The sequence below is a fragment of the Colias philodice genome, chromosome 12 (genome assembly GCF_061535455.1).
Source record: "Colias philodice isolate Cphi_HAF_F1 chromosome 12, ilColPhil1 Martin Lab GWU primary, whole genome shotgun sequence".
Classification (NCBI taxonomy): domain Eukaryota; kingdom Metazoa; phylum Arthropoda; class Insecta; order Lepidoptera; family Pieridae; genus Colias; species Colias philodice.
The window spans coordinates 403,532-428,535 of record NC_143097.1 but is presented as its reverse complement, the minus strand read 5'-3'; the positions used below and the strand labels follow the sequence as shown (position 1 = coordinate 428,535).

Here is a 25,004-nt window from a genome sequence, read left to right as displayed (position 1 = left end):
TGGACAGCCTCCCGGAGTGGAAAATACTTGAATGGGGAATTTATAAGCATTACCGACTGACTGTAGATTCGCTGTTAGCAGATGTAACAAATGGACAGAAAATTCGAATGCATTTTCAAATGACTGCCCTATTGCTTCAACCCAGGGGCAAAAGGGGCTCGCGGGCTGCTTGCAGCCCGCGCACAACGCACCAGCTAGTCATATATATATAAAGCTACACTACCACTGACTCACTGACTGACATCGCTTTTCTCGGAAACTACGCGGAAAGTGGGGGGGATAATGACGTGATCGTGTAGAGGTGCGCCGAGTGACCAGAGGAAAAATATAGCGATCTCGATCACCTTCGAAAACCGAGTGGACCCCTGGAGGTGCGCAAAAACGGTGACACCTGGAGGGGGGGTGTCGGAACAAAAAATGCTCAGAACTGGTGGCGATTACCAGGGGTGGTGGAAAAATGGCGATTTTCGCGAAAACAAGATGGCCGCCGTACTTTGCCAAAATCGCCGTTTATGAATCCTTACGTCTCAAATTTGGCACACGTGCCCTGTTCGAGCCGGCGAATCGATCGGTGCCCCGTTCGAGTGGCTCCGGGCCCCCGTTTCCAACTTCCATACAACGTAAAATCCAACGGCCCGCGGAAACGGTGCGAGTTGGGTGGGGGGTCCCGGAACTAAAAATGATCACCACCCTGGGACGCTACCAGGGAGCCGTAGTGGGTCGCTCGATTTTGGAATTTTTCCATTTTTGGCGCAAACATAAAAACGTAAATTTAGACGAGGTGGCGCAACGGAGAAATACACCAATGATGCATTCGTACTCACCCAGCTCCCAGGATATCCAGAAAAATCCGAAATTTTGAACTTTCTCACAGCCCGCGGAGACGGTCAACGGCCCGCGCAAACGGTATCAGCTACATCTGGGGTGCTCAAACTAAACTTGGAGTATACCTCGAGCAATTACCACAGATAGTGAAAAAAATTCAAAATGGCGGAAAAAATGGCCGCCGCCATACAAATGCTAAAACGGCCATCGCTGGTCCGATCGCGCTGAAACTTGGCACAGGGGCTTTAATCGAGCCGCACATTAAGTTGGCATACTCATTATCGAGTCTCCACCGCTGGATTCCGAGTTTCATACAACGCAAAATTCGACGGCTCTCTGAAACGGCGCCAGATAGCCGGGGGGTGTAGAACTAAAAAATGATCAGGAAGATGGGGTGCTACCAGGGCAATTGAGAAATTTCAAATTGGACGTAATTTTTTTTTCAAAAATGGCCGATTTTTCGAGGCAAGATGGTGGCGCCGGTTACTTTACGATCGGTCTGAAAATTGACTTTTGTGCTCTGATCGGCCAGATTTACAAAACTGCATACTCATAATTTCTCTCCGACCCCCGGTTTCCATTTTCCATACATCACGTAATTCAACGGCTCTCTGAACCGGTGGCAGGTAGGTCGGGGTCGCCGAAGTAAAAAATGCTTCAAAACCTGGTCCGCTTCCAGGCATATAAAAATTTTTGGTAAAAAGCGAATTTTTTTTTTTCGAAAATTTTGTATGTAAATTTCCATAGTAGGAAGGGTAATTGAATAGCAACGGCAAAAGACGGTGCCGCGGGCCGCTTGCTGCCCGCGCACCGCGCAACCTCGAAGGTCGACAGCCTCCCGGAGTAGAAAATATTTATTAACTTTTGAACTACCGCACGAGCCAAGCGAGCGAAGCGAGCGAATCACGGCAGCGGCTGGCGTAAATATTAAAGAAGTAGCGAGGAGCGAAGCGACGAGCGAGTTAGGTTAACTTTTAAACTACTGCACTAGCCAAGCGAGCGAAGCGAGAAAGTTACGTCTGCGGCCGGCGTAAATATTCAAACAAGTAGCGAGGAGCGTAGCGACGTGCGAGTTAGGTTAACTTTTGAACTACCGCACTAGCCAAGCGAGCGAAGCGAGCCAGTTACGTCAGCGGCCGGCGTAAATATTCAAAGAAGTAGCGAGGAGCGAAGCGACGAGCGAGTTAGGTTAACTTTTAAACTACTGCACTAGCCAAGCGAGCGAAGCGAGCAAGTCACGTCTGCGGCTGGCGTAAATATTCAAAGAAGTAGCGAGGAGCGAAGCGACGAGCGTGTTAAGTAAACTCTTTAACAGTTTATTATGAAAAGTCACTGCCCACTATCGATTAGACACCTCAAAATGATGAAATTCGGGGATCACGTTTCAATAATTTAACCAATATTTGAATAAGTAATTTATAAACAGTTTCGACTGACTGTAGAATCGCTGTTAGCAGATGTAACAAATGGACAGGAAATTCAAATGCATTTTCAAATGACTGAAGATTTCTGCCCTGGGATGAGCCGCGAGCTGCTTGCAGCTCGCGCACCACGCACTCTCGAGGGTGGACAGCCCTCTGGAATAGAAAATATTTGAATGGGAAATTTATAAGCACTTCCGATTGACTGTGGAATCGCTGTTAGCAGATATTATTAACAAATTGACGGGGAATTTTTATGCATTTTCAACTGACTGAAGATTTCTGCCCTGGGATGAGCCGCGAGCTGCTTGCAGCTCGCGCACCACGCACCCTCGAAGGTGCGCAGCCTCTCGAAGTGGAAAATACTTGAATGGAGAATTTATAAGCATTACCGACCGACTGTAGAATCGCTGTTAGCAGATGTAACAAATGGACAGGAAATTCGAATGCATTTTCAAATGACTGCCCTATTGCTTCAACCCAGAGGCAAAAGAGGCTCGCGGGCTGCTTGCAGCCCGCGCACCACGCACCCTCGAAGTTCGACAGCATTTCAAAATAGAAAATATTCGAATTGGGAATTTATAAGCACTTCCGATTGACTGTGGAATCGCTGTTGGCAAATAATAACAAATTGACGGGGGATTTTGATGCATTTTCAAATGACTGCCCTATTGCTTCAACCCAGAGGCAAAAGAGGCTCGCGGGCTGCTTGCAGCCCGCGCACCACGCACCCTCGAAGTTCGACAGCATTTCAAAATAGAAAATATTCGAATTGGGAATTTATAAGCACTTCCGATTGACTGTGGAATCGCTGTTGGCAAATAATAACAAATTGACGGGGGATTTTGATGCATTTTCAAATGACTGCCCTATTGCTTCAACCCAGAGGCAAAAGAGGCTCGCGGGCTGCTTGCAGCCCGCGCACCACGCACCCTCGAAGTTCAACAGCATTTCAAAATAGAAAATATTCGAATTGGGAATTTATAAGCACTTCCGATTGACTGTGGAATCGCTGTTGGCAAATAATAACAAATTGACGGGGGATTTTGATGCATTTTCAAATGACTGCCCTATTGCTTCAACCCAGGGGCAAAAGGGGCTCGCGGGCTGCTTGCAGCCCGCGCACAACGCACCAGCTAGTATATTATTATATTGTAGGTGAGTTTTCATTGAATTTCGGAGCAAATTATGAACTGCTCATTGCGCGCGAATATTCAAACGTGAATTTGGTTATTTTCCTATCTCGTAGCGAATTTCTAAGGCAAGCCGGGCTTTTCGGCTTGTATGAACGTACCGCCACTGTTAAATAATCAAATATGTAAATAAATAACTGTTTAGTTTATTTGTCGTTGGTCTACCCTTGTTATTTTCCACATAATTTGAATAACCTTCACATATGTTACGTACACTGAATAAATTTTAGTTCAATTATATTTAAGTTGATATTAATTAAGGTATCCTGTCACGAATAGTTCGATTCCAATTTAAATCCAATTAGTATATCGAATATCACGCTATTTTATTTAATAAGAATAATATCATATTGTGCAATTGAATTAATTTTCCACGATATTAATTAAAACGGATACCTTTTCAATGAATAGCGCTGGAACGTGTCTCGTGTCTACAGATTTTCTCACTCCATTAGACTTAATTGAATAATCTAAATAGCTTATGGAATAATCAAAAGCAAGAGCAAACAGAGTCTATTAATGGCTTTTGCGAATTGAGGTCGTTCAATTAGTTTCCAAAGCAAAAAAGTCGTTTGAGAAATGTGTTAATTGGCCATTGATTGAGCCCCCGGCCGCGGGGTGCTCCAGGGGACCGTATCCGGGTCAATTGATCTTGCAAATTGTTTTTGTTAACCCCTTAGCTAGATGCTAGAATTGTGTTAAGTAGAGCTTGGCAGACGATACACTTTGTACTGTAGATGGACTGAGGTAACGGAATTGTTGGATAAAGTTTTATACTTCTCTGTTAGTAAACGTAAATAAAAACATTAATGAAATCGAAACTGAACACCTTGTTAAGTTTACTCTCATGAAAATCGCTTCAGCTACGAAAATTGGTAAGAACGATGTTATAATAAAAATGCAATTTTGTAAAATAATATGAAGTTAAAAAAAGTAACTACTTAACTGAGTTGAAACGAATTGATAAAAACAGCTTCCAAAGAAATGCAGACGGAGTATTGCGATAAAAAGTTAGTTAATCTTTTAAAATTCTTTTGATTTATCTCAAGTCACAAGGAGGCGTCTGTATGATAAATTGCACTAGAAAATGTAATTTTTTCAGTCGCAATAGCACGAAGTTGTATATTATACATTTATCATGCTCTATACAAATTAGTTCTGTCATGTAGGAACTGTGTTATAAATCGTATTATTTTAATTTCCACAGCCAATTTATTCTTCCAATTTAAATTGGATTAAAATTAAATAAAGAAATTTGAAACAAATAAAGTATAGACAGTACAATGGTTTTACATTTTTCGTACTCAGACTATGTTTATCTTACAGAGTGTCTGATCTGTCTGAGTGTCTTACTTGGATTGTTTACTCTCGAACCTATTTGATAGGATTTTCCCAAATACATACCTGTAACTCTGGCTTCTCTTGGTCGTTTAGTTTTCATGTTTCTTTTCCTTCAATGAATTTCAAATTCTTTTTTTGGAACGATCATCGTTAACGACCCGTAATAAATTTTACTTGAATTGACGAACCTAGGAAAGGACGTTTTGTGCTGAAGCAGCGGTATGGCTTAATTGGTTTCCAAGCGAGTTAAAAGTTTAAACGACATTTCAAATTATCCGATAGTCCCTGTTGTGTTCGCGACGAGCTGGGTTGTTATTTAGTCCTCACAATTCTTGCTAACAATTTCAAACGGTTCTTGTATGCCGTCTGGGTTTATTGTGTCTCGAACTCTTACAAGACAAATAATTGGCTGTATTCTAGGTATGTCTTGAAATGAATTCCTTTCATGACTTCTAAACGTGAAATTGTTATAACTGTTGACGAAGACGCTATTTTTCTTCTATTTATTTTCCTCATTCATACTATTTCTTTTTGTAAGTACGATTAATTATGTTAAGTGCTAAAAAGATGCTCTACGCATGTATGTATCCCTATACAAAAGTTAATCAGGCCAACTTTCTTAGTTGGGTAGTTTTGTTATCTATTTTAGTTTGATGAGAGGCATATCATGTACCGTGACAAGCTCGGGATTGAAGCAATCAGTTCTGCACAATAGACCTTGATATTAGTGCGACGAGGGTACACAGATTTGTGGCTCTTAAGCACAAAGCGTAAGGATCATAATTGTGTACACGATAGTCCTGAAGGCTCGGTGTCTTTTGTGCGAAGTTGGCGATGATCGCTTTTGTTCTTCTTTGTAATAAATGTGGCTAATAATGGCGTTTGTTTGTCTTGAGATAAGTATGTGGGAAAGTAATTGTAGACATCGGTGTGATTATGTATTAAACATACCTGTAAATTGTGTGTTTTACTTAAATTATGTAGTAAGCAATTATCAGTCAAATTCGTAGTACCGTGGCCCTTAAAACAGTTTAGAAAAAACATGAATAGGAAGTAGGAAATGATGAAAATATGTCTTCTTTATGCTTAAGAATGTTTTACACGTGACCTATAAAAAGAAAAGTAATATTAAAATAGCTTTGTATAGAATGTAAAGTTTGACGTAAATTTTTGGTCAGAAATATAACTTCCCACACAAATCAGAGTTTAGTTTATGAATGTGAACGCGAGACGTCATTGGAAAGACATGGTATTTCCGTGTGCTGTTTTATTAGTTCTTATTTAAATTTAATATAGAAAATCCAAAGGGAAATATGGATTTCCTTTACGACTATATGTATAGAATGTGATTTTGATTTCTAGAAGGTTTTAGAAGGTCTAGGTTTAACAATAATTCTAACGATATCTTAAGAAATTGTTGAAGCATTAAAATCAAATTGAATTTTCATATTTGACTTATTTGAGTACCACTTTGTGTTCATGTAATACAAGAATTGACAATTTCGTTCCTAAAATAGACTTGTAAAGTAATTCACGAACAAGTGATTACACTTGAAAACTTGGTGAAATTAAACACCTCATAAATACAAGACAGAATATAAACGAACACGCTCGTTCACTGTTTGTGTAGGATGTCGTGTGAACTAGCGCGGCTGTCGCCCCACTTATACGAGCCGTGGTTGAATTGTGTTCCCGTACGCTTGTGATGGCTTGTGCCAAACGCGCAAGTTTGGGGGTCGTTGACTTGACGGGTGCGAAATGGGACACTACTGGTATTGACATTATCGTAGAGTTGTAAGGTTATGTAGTTTCTAAAGATTTTGAAAAGTTTTGTGTTGTATGAAGAAATTTTGTTGATGAGGCATATATTGATGACTTTATTGCTAGGTTAGAAGTTACACAAGTTATTAGATCGTGTGCATTTTAGTTACACGTAAAATGAATAAGAGATGACTTCAAAATTAAATAAGACCCGCTGCTGTGACGGGGTATTCCAAAAGTTTTTTAGAAGAATGAATGGACACAATACTCTGTATGAAGTTGAGTTGTATTGCACGCCTCATAAGCGAAGCGTTGAGGTGGGTACTACTGTCACTTCGCGCAAAACTTCTGATTTTTCAAACGTAAAATGTCTTTATGTATCATACATTGCACTTGTAAGATAATACATACACACACATATTAAGAAAAAACACTATTTATAACGTTCATGATATTTTTGATGTCATTTTTGTTATTTAAACTAGTTAAAAAACAGTTTAAAAAAGTTCTGTCTTGGACGTCCGTGTGTCTGTATGTGCGGATCCTTTTTCTTGTTAACACGATAGCGACCGAAATACTTTACTAATCGAGTCTTTTTTTTTCTCTTACGCTTGAGTATGCTCAGGAATAGAACCCTTTCATTTTTCAGGGTCTGATTCGATGTGGTTTAATTGTTATTAAATAAACAAAAATAATAATTAATAAATATTTATTAAAAAAAAATTATGAGGCGTGCACTTTTGGATTTTCCAAATTATTCATAATTTCTTGCTTATTTACCCACTGACTCATTCTCTTACGTTATTTCCTTATCCTAAGTTTCCTGCTATATTATATTCTTCATGAACTACCTGTATATACTATTGCTACTTTCTCACACAATCAGTTTCTTATTTTGCAACTATAATAGTGTAATGGTTTTAGTGTAGATTTCTCTCTATTTCAACAACTTCAAAATAAAATTATATCCTTGTTTTCCTTACTATTGGCACAAATCACAATATCCTTGAAAGAACGGCCGTCACTGAAAGCAACGTAATTATGCAAAGCCGCTTTCGATAGTTAGGCGCTATTACACCTCGTTGTATTCTTTATTGCCACCCGGCGAGGTGACCTTACAGTTTCAGTGATTGCGATCTAACCTCACCGTGGAACATTTGCTTGTTACATTACTGCAGGAGTTGAGCTATTTTTAAAGACATTCTTATTTGTGTTTGCTGTTGTGTATCGGTCTTTTATTGGTTATTTCTAGTATAGTACTTCATTGTCACAATCAAGTGTTTTTTTTATATAAAAATGTATGATTGCATATTAAACATTGAAAGCTCTTAATTCTTATCGGAACATTTTTTAATAATGTCCAAAATTCTGATTGATTTTTTTAATTTGATATTTTATCAGCATTCTTTTATTGTACTATTTTTATTTTTCATAGCGTTATTCGTTGTTTTAATTTATCAGATTTTAATTTTCATAATGTTAATGTATTGCTAAATGTTCTAACATTAAAATTTTCCACTCTCATTTCATTGTTTTGCTTATACATAATATTATAATGTCCTTTCTTCATTTATTAAATTTAAAACTTCGTCGTTTGTTTTTGAACAAAAAAGCGCTTTATATTTCTAGACTATTTCAAATATTTCATTATGAAATGCGACGTTGTTTAATCCGGTCTAAGTGAACTTCAGATAATAAAAATTTTCAATAACAAAATGTTATTATAGAATATTATGAGATTGACCTTATTCTTTATCGTAAGAAGTTTCAATATTTTGAAGTTTATTATAATTGTTTAAAACCAATTGCTTTCTTTTATCTTTATTTGTGATTCATCAGTCATTCTTTAATTTATGGTTATACTGATTGATTAATATCGAATTAAATTTATTTACCAAACCAAAGCTACTGTGACAAGGATAAATGTATTATAGATTTCCTTAAAACTTACTGACGCAGTTCGGAAACTCCCATGCATTCAAAATTAGGCTGATAAGTCTATAATTACATCCGTAGTAGTTCTCTTGTAGGCTCTTTCTAGGTGGTTAACTAATATTACTGCAAAGTTCCATTTTCTTATTGTCAAAGTCTATAGTAATGAAGTTGACCATAAAAACTGGCACACGCTTTGTCTAGCCTGGGTTACACTACATTGGCTTGACTCACACAAGATGCGCTGACCCGGCGAGCGAATGCACACCGGCGGGTCAATCAATATTCCATTAAGATTATTATACTGCCATATATACATTATTGCTTTTCACACCCCGCACTCTATACTATGGGCTGTGTGTTTTTACTAGCGAAGGTAGAAATTTAATTAGAAATGCCTTTGAAGCTAGTGTGTATATTGGTTTAGACTTTGTTGGTATATCATAAGCTCGAGGCCATCGAGTTATATAACATAGTAGTAAATTGAAGTACCTAAGGTACCTAATGACGAAAGATCCAATTAATTTTATTTATTGTTCCAACCGTGTATACAAGAACGCTAGTAGCAAGCAAATATGCTTATAGCTTCAAAATGAAGGGAAATATGTTTACTCGAAATGTGTATATTTAATAAGAATACATAAAACCGTTTAGATTAGAAATAAAAGCCATACCACATCACCTTTCGAACCTATTTAGTCACGTAAGAAATCTCCTATTTCAAATATTAATTGCATTGATACAGGAAATACCTCGATCATTATAACAAGTACACCATTCAAACTAATTTGACGTACACTCTACTAGGGCTTTCCTTATACGAGTGCAAAGACCTTAGGATGCCGTTTTAGTGCACAGTAATGCGGTATCTTCCATTACGGTGATGAGGGAGTGGTAAATGGTAATGTATTTGTTCGGACGCGGACGTGTAGATGAGGCTGGTTGACGCACTCGTGACGTCACGCGGCGCGTGCCAGTGTTGTGCCGGAGACCTGGTGATTTGCTACCAAGTACTACCTATGCTCTATAGTGACCATTCGTTGTCCTGCCTCCGTCCGAGGCGGACGTGCGTTCTTAATTTAAACAAAACTAATAAGACACGTAGCGAAATCTATAGATCGTTTATTGTTCTGGAACACCTAAGCTTTCCGGGTTATGTAAAGCGTGAAATTACTTTGTGTTGAACAATAAGGAAATTGTAATAAGCGGTCAGTTATCAGTAGTATCGCGATACGAGTTGCGACTTCCTGCATTGTAACAATGCAAGATTAGGCTGTGTGGAGTGGTGTAGTGCAGTGTGGTGATGTGTCGGACGTGGTGACATGGGGATCATTATTGGTACCTGTGTGCCGGATTCTGAGCCTGATGCTGCTTACGGGGATCAGCTGAGGCGCCCGCCAAGGAGGATACTCTATGGTAATGGTAAAGTCTCATTAATGTTACTAAATTATAATATGAATGATAGTTTGCGTTAGCTTAATTAGCGTTCCGCCCGCGGCTTTGCTCGCATTGATTGAAACTTAAAAAATTATAGCTATATTAAAATTTAAAATCGGTGCAGTATAGTTTTTAAGTTTGTCGCGTACGGACAGATGCAGCGGAATACTTTGCATTAAAATAATGTAAATTTAATTTTTAACACAATCAAGAGTAGAGAGAGTAAAAATAGTAGAGGTAGAGTCACAGTAAAAATAGAAAAGTTGTTGTCTAAAAATATCAAAACACATAGTATTGTCCACTATACCATATAGTCCAGTCTGTGGGGAAATGTAAAAGCCTCTGCTCTACAAAAGGTGGCGTAGAAAATGTTTTGAAACAATATTGTTTAGGTATGAAAGGTTTATCAAAATCCAAGTTTTCGACCTTGACGGACCCAGGCGCTAGCCGCCATCTTGAATTAAAGGTGCTAAAATTAGGTATATTTTAAATAACTTCTCAATTGTTTACTAAATCACAAAAGTGTCTATGAGGGGTTCAAAGAAGACAAAATTACCTACATTTTTTTCATACATGATTATTCTGTAAGTCTAAAAGGTAAAAAGTTACAAGCGACGGAAATAATAATATTTACAGAAATCATATAATTTTAATTTTGTTTAAAAATTGTGCAGCAATCTTTTTTTATTCCTTTTGATGGCCCGGGCTGGTTAATGGTGGCTTCTTCATTATCGTCGCTGAAATTTTCTGTTTCATTGTCTGTATTTTTAGTTTCCAACCATGAAATTTCGTCGATTAAATTTACTTTTTATTGATAACTTTATGAATCGTTCATATCGGATATCTTCTAAGGATTCCTTATCCATGTCCCCTCCGTAAAAAGTTACTAGAAAGCGTGCTCCAGCGTCTTCGATTTCTTCTGGTCATGATGACGAAATTTCATGGTTGGAAACTAAAAATACAGACAATGAAACAGAAAATTTCAGCGACGATGATGAAGAAGCCACCATTAACCATCCCGGGCCATCAAAGAGAATTAAAAAATGATACAATTGTACAATTTTTAAACAAAATTAAAATTATATGATTTCTGTAAATATTATTATTTCCGTCGCTTGTAACTTTTTACCTTTAAGACTTACAGAATAATCATGTATGAAAAAAATGTAGGTAATTTTGTGTTCTTTAAACCCCTCATAGACACTTTTGTGATTTAGTAAATAATTGAGAAGTTATTTAAAATATACCTAATTTTAGCACCTTTAATTCAAGATGGCGGCTAGCGCCTGGGTCCGTCAAGGTCGAAAACTTGGATTTTGATTAACCTTTCATACCTAAACAATATCGTTTCAAAACATTTTCTACGCCACCTTTTGTAGAGCATAAATACCTACAGACTGGATTAATATGTTACTTTAAATATGTAAATTGCATGTTGTTATATTTGCGTATTTAGTTAACACAAATGTCACGTCGACTGCCGGTGACAGAACAAAGGTCACGTAAATAAGAAGCCTTCTAGAGAAAGTGAAACTGAAAAACAAGGCTCAGTCAATTTTGATGATATAAAGCGAATTTATAATAGGTCAATCTTTTAATATACATTACGTATAGGAATTGGTTGTTGTTGTTGAATTTAATATTATTATAATGCTCTTTAACTAATTATCGTACAAATATAATGTTGAAATGCGTTTTATATATTGCAGTACAATTTATTTTGATGATTATGTATATATATATATATATATAAACGTTTTTTTTTAATGAAGGTTAAGTTTTTCCAATTCAGTAGCAGATTAAAATAACATTTGACTGTTAGTCTTGCAAAATAACAACCTTTATTTGTGAGATTGACTTTGAAACGTCTTAATTTTAAAATTATATGTATTTACATATAATTTTAGTTTACTCGAGCATCAAGGTGCAACGCGTCCAAAAATATAGGTCAAGTTTTTTATTTAACTGTGCTTAATTTTGTTAGTGATGTAGTTTGATTCTCTTTGAACAAGATGGATTTAAAATAATTTTATTATTTGGATAAAACGGATTGAATTATATAAATATTAATTTAAAATAAAGCTTGCTTTGTTATTTACTTGGCCCTATATTATGTACCTTCGCTAGCTTTTGAATAAATGAAATATATCTTGTTACTATTACGTTTAAAATAGTAATGTGTATCACTCCCATTAGAATATTTTATGGTTTTAAGAGTGAAGAAATTGGTAATTGTGATGGGTGGAAACAAACATGTTGAAAAAATAAACTTTTAATTTTTAGTAATGACTAATAAATTAATAGTTAAAACTTAATGACTTAGAAAATTACGTTTATCAATGGTCGTGTTTCATTTGTTTGATTTAATTTTCTAGAACCGTACACTAAATACTAATATTGTTGTCTTTAGAGCAATTTATTTAATGCTGCAGGATTCTAGTGTGTAGTATCAAAATGGATTAATTAGATATGTTAGTTTTCGGTAGAGCTTCTAAAGAATGAAACGATCCATCTTAAGTTTTTATAGGCTTATCGAAGAAACGGCATTATGTTCAATATATACAGATTACAGACACAACTACAATTATATATTAGTAGAGGTAATAAACCTTTGCATTGTTTTATGAACTACATTAAAGGCTACATGGCTTTAGGCGGGTTCCATACAGAACGCAGGTGTTAGGCGCCGTTCGCATGCTAACCACGTACGCATTATTCTGTGACGTTAGTGTCAGTCGAGTATTGTTGGTTGATAGCCTCTGTTTCAACGATCCTCTATGAAAATGTTTAAGTAAGTTAAGTATAAAATATGAATTACAAAATCAAGGCTACAGTTCTTGTTGATACGTAGGGCTATAAAGTTGTTAAACACAGTGAATAAAGTATAATTTGAGCCAAGATGCACTAGACTCATCGTGAGAATCAATACAATATTTTTGATTTTGAAGTTTTTATTGTCTCGTTTTAAATTTAACGTTACGTAACGTTTACATTAATAAATCAAAACGAATTATGCAAAAAAACACTTTATTTTTGTTGCATTAATTGTCAGAACAAAGGATCTATTTGTAGCTCTTGTAGTTTATTAACTTGAAACTTAAATTATGAATTAAGAGAACTTTTATTCAATTATTACTTAGTTAAATGTTTATAAATGTGTAATACTGCGTTACGCAAAAAATTACTAAATCGTGTAATTAAGAAGTCAAAGGTCCTTGACCTGTGTTGATCTTAGGTAATTATTCTCTGAATTAAGCTCCATCGCGTAGCCTTCCCACTGAGTAGTAATTTCCGCAGCATCCTGTATAATAATTACATGGTGTAAACAGGGCTAAAGGAGCTCATTGTTTGTCGCTTACACTCACTGCGCGAAATATGAATGAGTATTAAGTACCTACATAATATTATATTATGTAATGCTTACAGAATCGAGAAATATGCTTGTAAAATTTAAGTATCATTTGTTTATTCTCGCTGATTTTATAGTGATCGAAATTGTGTGTTAATTGTATGAAAATTTTTAAAATAATAAGGATAATTTTAGATTTTAATTATATAGTTTCTATTTATATGTAGGAATATTTGATTTTCCTTAATTTGTAAATACAAACCGAATGCAAACCGAATGAAACTTAAAATAGCCTTTTTTTATTTTTTTTTTATAGTGAAGATACCCACGGGGCCACGGCCCCCGGGGAAGGAGCCGTGGGTTATGTCGGATTCTTACCGACTAAAACCCCACTGTGTTCCGTCGAGCCGCTTTAATGATGGGGCCGCGGGTATTTGTTAGAATTCTTCCGCGACCAAACTTAAAATAGCCTGCTGATATCATAGCGAATTTTACAACAGTCTGAAATGGTTCTATAGATGACTTCATAAGGACACTCGCTACCCCAAAAGCCTTAGAAACGAGCTCGTTACCGAAATAGACGGATCGAGGCTGTTCACGATATTGGTTAGGGACATGCGACCACCTGTTGGGGTGATTAGATCGATACAGTTTGGTTTTGTATGAAAGTGATGAGTGTGGAACTTTGGAGGTCAAGGGCTCGTCACTTTTGTTTAGTGACCACAGATTATTTTACATAGATGTACCTACAGCTACGTACTAGCTTTTCGTCTGTATACTGCTGTAAAAAGATTGTTACAGTGTGACAAGTCTATCTATCTCCAGACTCAAAAATCATAACATCCATTCGTTGGTTGCGACGCGACGTGAAATTAAGACAAACAAACACACTTTCGCATTTATAATATTAGTAAGGATGTCTCTTGGTTGTGGGCATTAAGTGCCAAATTTGCATTTACAGGCATTGTAAATGCATAATATTGGATATTTCAAAAGGAGAGGATTGAAAAACCATTGATGCAATCAACATTACTAACAAACTCGTCGTTTGCTTCTATCTTAAACGATTAATTTATCTATAATAGTTACATATTTTATACAATATTATTTATGATCTGGGTCCCTCTTTGTGCTCTAAGAGTAAAAGTATCGAATGGCCCCATCTTACCGGTGGTGTCGGGTTTCTATTTGATCTATAGCGAGAGTTTATTAATAGAAAGTATATTTAATATTATATATCCATTTATAACCGAGAGGCTCTCAGATGAGTTGATTAAATGATCTTTATTATTGATTGAATAGAGTATTATTAATTTGCAATCACGTGTATGATCCCAATACCTACCTCAGGACAAGCCTGATTTTTATTACTTTTTATTTTCATTTGTGAAATGTAACATCGAAATTCTACATGAATTTTTCATAAACCGTGAATGAGTTATTCTGAGCTAAAAATTATTTAAAGTATTTAACCCTAATGGCAAGGTTGAATACGAATGTGAAAGAAAAATGTCAAGTGCAAGAGGTAAGGTTCCGGTTATACTTATACAATTTTATAAGGTACATATATTTATGTGATGAAGAAATAAATTATTGTTATAACTCGTATTGCTGCATTTTATACGTATTTTAATTCAATCCACGTTAAAAAATATCTAATTTCAATATAAATCCGGCTGTTGAGAAATATTACACACGTATTTTTTTATTCTCTCATCTCTTCTTCAGTAAGTATCTCAAAAACTATGATCTGCAGAAGTAAGAATGCACTCGTTGCTCACCGCTCACTAGTAACACGTTTCACCGTTCACGTGAACGACACGTTTCTTAGTGACACGCACGATATCGTTTCCGCGTGCAATCACGTAAATACATTCCGCTCATGAGAGGCATCTTGCTTTTTGGTGTTTTCGGTACAAATCGTATTAAGTGTTTTGATTGAAAAGCGCTTTGAAATTTTATGGCACTGAGGGGATGATGATGAAGTAGGGGATGTTATTTTATAAGAAATAAAATTATCTCATTGTTTTTTATTTGTACATATTATATTAAACTATCTTACGAAATAGCTCTCATTATCAACGAGATTCCTTATATTCGAATTTCAAAGAGTTACACAAATTACAAAGAGTTGTTGTTATCACGTCATTTGACTAACAATAAATTGGCTAGGCTGTCGTTCTTTAATTATAATGTAAGTTTATACACATTATAACGTTTCCTTTTAGAAATACATCATTATTCATAACATGATACATGCATATTTACGTCTTTATCATAGTACGTCATTTGATTTGTATTATATTTTACCTTCTACAAGAATAAACTACGTGCTCCTCATTATTCTTTATGAGAGCGTTTCTCGCAATCGTGACGGAGACACGTGATGCATGCGAAACGTTTTAATAAAGCAGCAGAGCACGTAGTATTATGTGCACAGCTCAGCATTCAGACAATATTGTGCCTAACACCTTACTAACCATCTACAAGCGAAATAAAGATATTTGTTTGAAGCATGATTTACGCTACACCGAATCGGGGCCGGGCCGTGTCGGAGTCGGGAAACAAATGAAACAATATCCATAGAAATTTCAACGCCGTGCCCCGTCCTAGCACCTAGCACGGCCAGGCATGCATCACTTTATACAAAAAGGATACAATAATGTTGGATCCAATATGCATCTATACTTTAATATTATAAAGCTGAAGAGTGTTAGATATTGGTGAAGAAGCTGAAGGTGTTAGATAGCCCATTTATCGAGGAAGGCTGTAGGTCTATAGGCATATCATCACGCTAAGACCAACAGGAGCGGAATACTGTGGGTAAAACCGCGGAGCACAACTAGTATATAATTATAGCGTAAATTATCCTTTATTTTAGAGACACCACTGGTTCGTCCAGCAGACTCTTCGGTACGCCTACATACACATACATGTAGTCGTTGTTTCTGATTTGTTTTAGTTTCTTTGGCGGCTCCGTCGTGAGTGGAATTGTAGGGCAAGGGCACATGGCGATTGGCTGGTAGGGTAGGCAGAAGCAGGGTGGTGGAGGTCGCTTGCAGGGCAGCGTGGGACACGGTCGCTTGGTCGTCGTGGTCGTGGTCGTGGTGGTGGTGGTGGTAGTAGGGGTGGTTACGATTTTCTTTAATGGCACTTTTGGCGGTTCTGGCTCTTCGCAAGACTGCGGGGGTGGACAGTCGGGGACTTCTGGAAAGTGGAGATATTGATTTTATATAGATTTTTCATATTTTTGTACACGATTCTAGGTTCGATAAATGATTTGCAGTTGATAATGTTAGAGTTAGTAACAAAAATACCGACATATAGTTAACTGTTTGTAAATTTGTTTTATATTATATCTAAGGTAATTGAATCCGTTATTTCAGAAGATTTATGGGTAATAGAAAATAAAATGAAACAGAAATCAATGGGTTGATTGTTCCATTGTTGTGAGAAACAAGTGAATTAGTTACGCCAATATTTTCGCATGCAACAAGCAGGGCCGGATGCAAATTATACGTTTAATTTCATAACGTCAATAAATCTCCACTTGTCCAATAAATTATATGGCAGTCGGTATCCGGAATTAAATAAATATCACTTTGTATTCCTTTGTGTGTCAATAAATTTAATTCCGTGCCTTCCAGCGTTAAGGTAGGTATGTATTTTAATCAAAATTGTATACGGAACTTGTAAATTATTCTGCATTTTTTGTTGCTGATATGGCAAGCCAAGCACGTGTTATTTTTATCGGATTGCAGCGTATATATTAAATCGTTATTTGTTTTTGAAATAGAATTGTTTCAAACTCAAAAGATACCTAACATTTTAAATATAATGCAAACTTTGAAGACGCCGGCTCTACATACAGAGACACAATTCTAATTCACAATTCGCTATCATTAAACTTAACACTCCCTTTACTTTGCTGCAACAGAATGAAAGCACATTTTTTCTTAAGCACCTTTCTATGATGAACTATAAAAACAGTTCCCATACCATGAAGTATGAACAAACCTTGCATATCATAGCAGTCATCTCTAGGTCTATCACTAGTGGTGGCCGCCTGCATACGTTCGACCCTTCGCTCCTTGCACTCGTTACACATGGCGCAGTACACCTCGACCAGCTCAGCAGGGTCAGCTCGCTCCCGGCAGCGGCGGCATGCGAGCCGGCAGTCGACCACGGGGCTGACGGGCTGCAGGCAGGCGAGGAGCGCGAGGATGACGAACATGGCTGTAGAGATGATATTATGTACTTTATGTGTAAAGTATAAAATGGGTGGACCAAAATGAACCACGAGGATTAAAATATCTACGTATAATTCGATCTAATGCATGTAATCGAATGTTTAGATGGTCCTAATTGTATTTTACATTACATTATGGAATTGGTGATAACGCTATACGAGGATAGGGACATTATGTTTCCTATATTAAATATGCATTACCTAAATAGTAACACATTAGAAATTCTAGTCATATCAACTTGATATGCGACGTCAAGGCACCTTATTAGTGTAAAAGGTAAATGATTGCTTACGTATCCATACTAATATTATAAATGCGAAAGTAACTCTGTCTGTCTGTCTGTTACTCAATCACGCCTTAACTACTGAACCAATTTGCATGAAATTTGGTATAGAGATATTTTGATACCCGAGAAAGAACATAGGCTACTTTTTACCCCGGGAAATAGGATAGGTTTTGTCCCGGAAATCCCACGGGAACAGGAACTATGCGGGTTTTTCTTTGAATGCGCGGGCGAAGCTGCGGGTGGAAAGCTAGTATGCCATAAAATTGCTATTCAGACATGCAAAGTGTAAATTTTAAAGGTTTTTTAAGTTATAAATGTGTTCAAACGTCGCTTTTATAATCGGCCACGATTAAAACTTTCACGTCTGCAAATTGAACAAATTGTGCGCTGCGAGGATTTCGGGCTTCAACAGAAAATATGAAATGAGAGTTGAATAGTTGATTAATGAATCTATTCTATGTCTGGTTTGATATTAAAGCCGCGGTTAAATTATAGCTTGTTTCGCCGCAATCAACGTCTCGAATTAGATTTACTTCGGTGAAAATATTTTAAAAAATTTACCCCAACCTCTCTGTGTGTTTCACGTTTCCATTTTTCAATCACGTCGGTTATAAATCTAAAATGTTTATTGGAAATAAAATGTGCCGAGTTTTTTGTGTAAGGAAAATAAAATTCAAAATGAAATGGGTTTGATGTTTGCGCGTACATGAGTGTATGTTTCTATGACATGGAGATTGCTATTTGCTTGCTCGCTTGTTTATAACTTTTCGGCGGTATATAACGTGCAAAATGTGTAAGCGTTGAGTTTCATTTTATTCATATAAATTTAGTTGAGGAACGAAATTATTATTTAGCGTAAAAGTTATAAACAAGTTATATTTTAAGGGATAGTAACTATATTAAATCTTATTTTAAATTATATCCTACTTATCAATACCAATTGAGATCATACAATGCTATGACCTACAAAGCTACAAAACCACACACCTATACGCAAGGAGGAAGACAATATCGTAAAGTAGAGGGATATTTGCAATGCATCCTGGGAAGTCAATTTCCCGTTTGTCGGCGAATACTGAGCGTCTCCGGGGGAGGGAGGGGGAGGAAACGATTGAAAGGGGAAGTTTATATCATGTGTGATATGATTTTATTTTAGTGGTTGTTTCTCGATTGCCTTTTGATGGAATTGGTGAATATTGGTTGGTTATTTAAATGTATTTTATGGTGGGGTGGGATATTTTATTTATTTATTGGTGGCGCGTTGGATGTAATAGTTTTAATTCAGCGTTGAGTGTGTGTTGTTTTTACGTTGTATGCATAATCGTATGTCTTGTAACATCTTATAACTATTGCATAATTTATTGTGAATATTATATTTATTGTATAGTTCTCTGAACGTACCTACTATTATTTATATCTATTGATCGGTTCGACTGGACGATACATTCAATTCGATACCTCAACTGTCCAATTTATAAATATCAAATTTTTCGCATTCATTTGAAAATGTAAAACGGAGCTCTATTTTCACGGATTAAAGGAAAAATGCTCAACTCGAGTCCCACACAATGGATAGACATGTTGATAACCTGTCAACTGTCAAACGCTCATTGACGATTGACAGCTAAGTGCCGTGACTGAGTCGGGCTACCGGTATTAATATTTTATTACTGATATACACATATACATACATACGGAAAAATGAAGTGGTTTTCTCTCTAAGCTCTAATTGATGTTCAAACGGAACAGTCAAAACTCGAATTGATATTTATTCAAGCAGATTTATTTTAAAGTGCTTTTGAAGCATAGAAATAGTCATAATTCATATAAAATTATTCCACTGCTTTGGAACGCAGTTTTCACTATATTATGTTTATTAAATGATATACTTTATGAATACCAGAAATTATTTATAAAATATCAGAAGGCACTCTTACACATACCTTCTTCCTTCAAAACTAAACATTATATATGTATGTTTAGTGTTTACATTATACTTACTTCACAATTAGCAATAAACTGTCTATTTACTGTTTAATTGAGTGTCAATACGTTTGTTCAATAACCATTCGTCCAAGGGTACAGTGCACCCGCCAAATAGCCTGTCGATTGCATTCAGAGCTATTTCTATTACATTCGCAGCGATCCGACATTCTATTGTGAAATGGTTCAATGGAACCGTTTATGGTCCGAAAACTTGCCTTTTTAACTTATGATATTGGATTCTTTGATCCAATTTACAATAGGGAATGCGAGTTATGTTGAAACGGTTGGGAGTTTAAATGTCTTTTGCAAGGGAAAATTGAAAAAAATTACTTTTAAAAATATAGAATGTATGCAACTCTATGTTTTTGATATATTTTTTGATCTGGAATGTTTTTCTAAATTACGCAACTAATATCTCTAATATTTATAATTATATGTAATAGCATGTTATACAAATTTCCAATAACGACAGTATATAACTAACTAATAACTTAGATGATTTCTCATTTCTTCATTAACAATAAAATACAAAAATGTATGGAATCTGTCATATGAAAAGAAGAAGAAAATTCCACTATTATTAGTCCGGGATCCATCGCTCATTAATTTTGCAAGTGATTACTATCAAGCTAATTTTTCGTGAGTAGCTTTATTTTGATGAGATGCCCAATAATTTCATGTACGAAACTCTCGATTGTGGTAGCTAACAGAGGAAACAAGGATAAAATATTTTGATTTGATGGTTCTCAAATATTAATTACTAACTGAATGTTTTTTTTTGTTCAATCTCAAGATAATTATCTAAATTATTCGAAAAAAATATTTGTCCTACAAAATCTATGGTTTGATCAAAGAGTCCCCCTTTCCAATGTGTATCGATAACGAGGTCATCATAAATGATTACTAACCAGCTGATTTTTTTATTTTCACTTATTTAATACTTATATAATTCAACAGACATATTGTCCTACAAATTGCGTAATAAATATTTGAGAACCGTCAAATCAAAAATTTTTATCCTTGTTACCTCTGTAAGCTACCACAATCGAGAGTTTCGTACATGAAATTATTGGGCATCTCATCAAAATAAAGCTACTCACGAAAAATTAGCTTGATAGTAATCACTTGCAAAATTAATGAGCGATGGATCCCGGACTATATATTATAGGAGATATAAACGTTTAAATTGGACAGGTACCGATATAATATACATACATATATTCAATTGTTCGCTTTATATTCAAATCAGTTATTGATATGCGGTCTATTGTTGACACTGAATTATTAAATCCAGTTACAATATTATGCTAACCAATAACGATATTCAAGAGATATTCGTAGAATAAATTGACTCTAATCGATTTATGTTTAATTGTTTCTATAAATGTAGTTACTTGTGTTGAGAATTCTCGTAGCCACGTAAATTATTCAATTATCTAGTTATTGTTATGAAATAATAAGAATAAATTTTATATGAAACTTGTGACGTTATTTTTCTTTTACAGTGGGACATTTTCTCATTAATTATTCTTCTTGTGATATATATCTCGTAGACAACCGTCTACTATAATGTATATAAGAATTTGTTGTTTGTTCGAGACTTATCCATCTGTTTAATCCTTTCATAATTTTGCTTCACGTATTTATTCTACAGTTGTAAAATGTTATTCTCTTTGTTACAGGAATAAAATGTCCAGTGTGCAGCAAATTCGTGTTGCCGGACGACATCGAGTGCCACCTCGTCATGTGCCTCACCAGGCCACGTCTATCATATAATGGTTAGTAGTCTGTATTATATAGGTTTAATTTTTTTATTCTTAAATGCAGAGAGTAAGATTGTTTTCATAAAAATAAAGTATGTTATCGATGTCATTTTTATTACTTCTGACGATTTTAGTGTCTCTCGTTCTGATGGCCTGGGTTGAAACGAGATAAAAACTAACACAAATATTACTGGCGAAATCATTTTCCAAATCGCTTTAAAAAAAAAGAAAAAAGTAAAAAAAAACACAATGTTTAAAGTTTAAACATTATTGGAATAACTGGAAAAATTATTATTTAGGGTATTTGAGAGAAATTTTAATAATGTATTCGTAAAGATTTTATTATGCAAGTACAGCCACTAAATGCAATTTGCATGCATTTCCAGAGGACGTGCTGAGTGACGCGAAGGGCGAGTGCGTGATCTGCCTGGAGGAGCTCTCCGCGGGGGACACCATCGCGCGCCTGCCCTGCCTCTGTATCTACCACAAGGGGTAAGTTATATTATAAAGCTGAAGAGTTTGTTTGGTTGAACACACTAATCTCAGGAACTACTAGTCCGATTTACAAAATTCTTTCGGTGTTAGATAGCCCATTTATCGAAGCAAGCTATAAGTATCACGTTAAGATTAGTAGAAGCATAGTAGTAGGCATTAAGTAGGCACAGCTTGTTATATATAAAACAGATAAAAGGACAAATTGAAGAGGCAACTTTAGAACCTTATAGAAAAAAGAGTATAATATGTTCTTAAAATTCAAGTTAATTGTTAGAAATTATGTTACTAACATAAATATAAGCTCTATGTATTACATAATTACATGTTATCTAAACACGATAATCGCGATTACAAAACAAACCAACGACCTCTCAAGGCATCTGATTAACGAGCACATAGCCAAGATACTCTGCCAAATATAAGCCGAGTCAATCCCGGTCTGTAACCGCTCATTTGGCTCGCCATCTAGTTAGGGGTTCAATGGTCTTATCGCTTATCGGCTCTTCAGACAGTTAAGCCTTATCGATCTGTGGTTGGATTTGCATACGAGCCTTGACAACGGGGAAGGAAGGAATATAGGCAGGCTATTTTGGCTAGTGTAGCTGTATACGGATACAGCGGTGTTTCACCCGCATTAACTTCAGGAAAAAGCCAGAACCAGATTCTCGTTCCTGAGATGAGCACTTTCAATCAAACATAATCTTTAACTTTTGAGATTTTTTATAATATGGAATAGAAGTATTCTTGAAATAGAAATGTACTTTTATCATGGTAGGTGTTATTACTCCAATGCAAAGTAAATTAGGATAGGTACTCTTCTAATTTCCGCTGACGGGGTCACGGAAGAATTCTACCATACCCGTGGCCCCGTCGTTGATGCGGCTTGACGGAACACAGTGGGGTTTTGGTCGGTAGGAATCCGACATAACCCACGGCCCCTTCCCCGGAGGCCGTGGGTATCTATGCAAGATTTCCCCACTTAAAAAAAAAAAAAAAAAAAAAAAAAAAAAAAAAAAAAAAAAAAAGGTACTCTTCTAATTTAATCTTGTCGACTGAGTGGCTTGACAGGGAGCATAGTGATTGACATAATATTATTTGCGGTGTACGTAAAATGAATAGTTTGTAAGTTATCGAACACAGTTTAACTTCTAACATGATTATAAGGCTAGGACTTAGGATTTGTTGGCAGCATTTTGTAAGTATCTCATAAATAGTTGAAAATACGTCAAGTAATGTTAAACAGTACATTTAATTGGGAACAAATAGATGATGTTATATAGGCTGTTAGTGGAAAATGTGGTGGTTTAGTTTCATTTGTATGTTTTCCCTCACAGTTGACCGGTTTGAGACACCTGTGAAGTGCACGGCGTGCAAAATAACACAGATTTAACTGTAACCATATCTTTTTACCATTAACGAATAAACGTAGCTGTCCAATCTAAATGCGATTAAACAGTTTCTTTAATTAAATTGAAATTAAACTTTTGTTACGGCTTTGTGATGGAAATAGATTTGAAGATCCACCTGCGCTCAGAAACTTTACATTTTAGCTAAAACATTCGAACCTTCCTTCCTTCACTTAATATTAATTACTTTCTCTGTTCTTTATTTTTAATATTATTATGACGTAATGTATAATTTTAATAACATTCCGTATTTACCAAAGTCATAACATGTCTCGTTTGAAACATATGGCAATCGAGGTCCCCCAATGTGGCTAATTTTAAACGTTAAATACAAGGTTAATGTTTGTAATAATATTTCAGTTCGATACTTAGCAAACCCTATATAAATTACATACTATTTGCGATCATTTTATTAATGTAACTTTCGTTTATTTTCAGATGTATAGACCAATGGTTTGAAGTAAACAGATCGTGCCCCGAACATCCTGGCGATTAAGGATCGCGCGGGCGATGCCTCCCGCCACGGGGCAAACGCCGCGGGGCACACCCCACGGGGCACAGGCCTCGGGGCAAACGTCACGGGACTCAAGCCTCGGGGCAAACGCCATGGGACTCAGGCCTCGGGGCAAACGCCACGGGGCACACGCCGCGGGCCGAAGCCCAGCCAAGTGCCATGTCGCGAGTGATAATTTTATACAATGAACAGACTGCGGCCCCCGGGCCTTGTAAATATAACTATGCTAGTGAGATGTTTTACCATTTATTGAATAAAAACTAAAAAAAAAACAAAGACAATTGCGCGAAATTAACAGTGTATTTAATTGAATTTTACATCGTTACGGTTTCGTTTTGTATGTATTGTAACTGTATTGTATATTATGTATAGTGTTGGGTTGCAAGTGTAGTTCGTTTCGCCGCCGCCGGCTCCACAGTACACATATCTGTTAGCTTATGTATTATATCATTTGATCTTTTTTCATCTTGATAATAAAGTTGATTTGTTTCTAAATTTTCTAAACTTGTTTTATTTCCTTGCCTGTATGTAAGTATTTTACGTAGATAAAAAGCATCTTAATCATGACATATTTCTACCAAAACACTTTAAAATAGACGTAATTTAGTATGTGCGTCTACCTCATTGCCAAGTGGAGAATGCCTACGCTTTATATATGTGTAGTACTTGTGAGTTGTGTATACAGTTATAGTGAAATGATAAACCAAAAAATACAATTTTCCTTCACCAATCATCAATACACATTGAATGATATGAACATGATATGAACTAAATAACTACTGAACTGAATAACTACCGATAATAATTATTGTGTTACTTGTCACATTCATGATTATTGATGATGCTTAAAGATGAAGACAATGTGATGGCGGATAACACAGTGCATCTGGAGTCCGCTGATTTTTTAAATTATACAATTCATTTTTTATATCTTAACGATCTTGCACTTTAAATTTTAAATAATTTTACTTACAAATATGAATAAGAAAAATATTACCTAAACTAAGATTCTAACCTTCCCACCAACTGTTGCTTTACCTATTAC

At 35.9% G+C, this 25,004-nt stretch overlaps 2 protein-coding genes across 6 annotated transcripts in view; one reads left to right on the top strand and one right to left on the bottom strand.

Annotated features, from left to right (window-relative positions):
• Nucleotides 1–24,454, top strand: part of LOC149483715 (E3 ubiquitin-protein ligase znrf2) — a 115,457-nt gene extending 91,003 nt beyond the window's left edge. For 3 of the 5 annotated variants that reach the window (XM_089701989.1, XM_089701990.1, XM_089701993.1), the window contains exons 2-4: nucleotides 21,464–21,559; nucleotides 21,931–22,036; nucleotides 23,884–24,454. In XM_089701989.1, coding sequence (XP_089558115.1) covers nucleotides 21,464–21,559; nucleotides 21,931–22,036; nucleotides 23,884–23,941 — 260 coding nt within the window. In that variant the 3' untranslated portion in view covers nucleotides 23,942–24,454. Of the gene's footprint in view, nucleotides 1–9,515; nucleotides 9,896–21,463; nucleotides 21,560–21,930; nucleotides 22,037–23,883 lie in introns of those variants that run through there. The other 2 variants (XM_089701991.1, XM_089701992.1) reach the window with 2 other exon arrangements.
• On the bottom strand, nucleotides 16,132–17,493 carry LOC149483716 (uncharacterized). Its single transcript, XM_089701257.1, has 2 exons — nucleotides 17,277–17,493; nucleotides 16,132–16,466 (listed from the first exon to the last, which is right to left on the bottom strand). The coding sequence occupies exons 1-2, from the start codon at nucleotides 17,491–17,493 to the stop codon at nucleotides 16,132–16,134; spliced, it is 552 nt and encodes a 183-aa protein (XP_089557383.1).
• Nucleotides 24,455–25,004: the final 550 nt, after the last annotated feature.

Coding starts and splice junctions, on each gene's coding strand:
- LOC149483716 (XM_089701257.1), bottom strand. CDS start 17,493: ATGTTCGTCATCCTCGCGCTCCTCGCCTGCCTGCAGCCCGTCAGCCCC. Junction 16,467..17,276: donor TGACTGCTATGATATGCAAG/GTTTGTTCATAC, acceptor TCCACTTTCCAG/AAGTCCCCGACTGTCCACCC.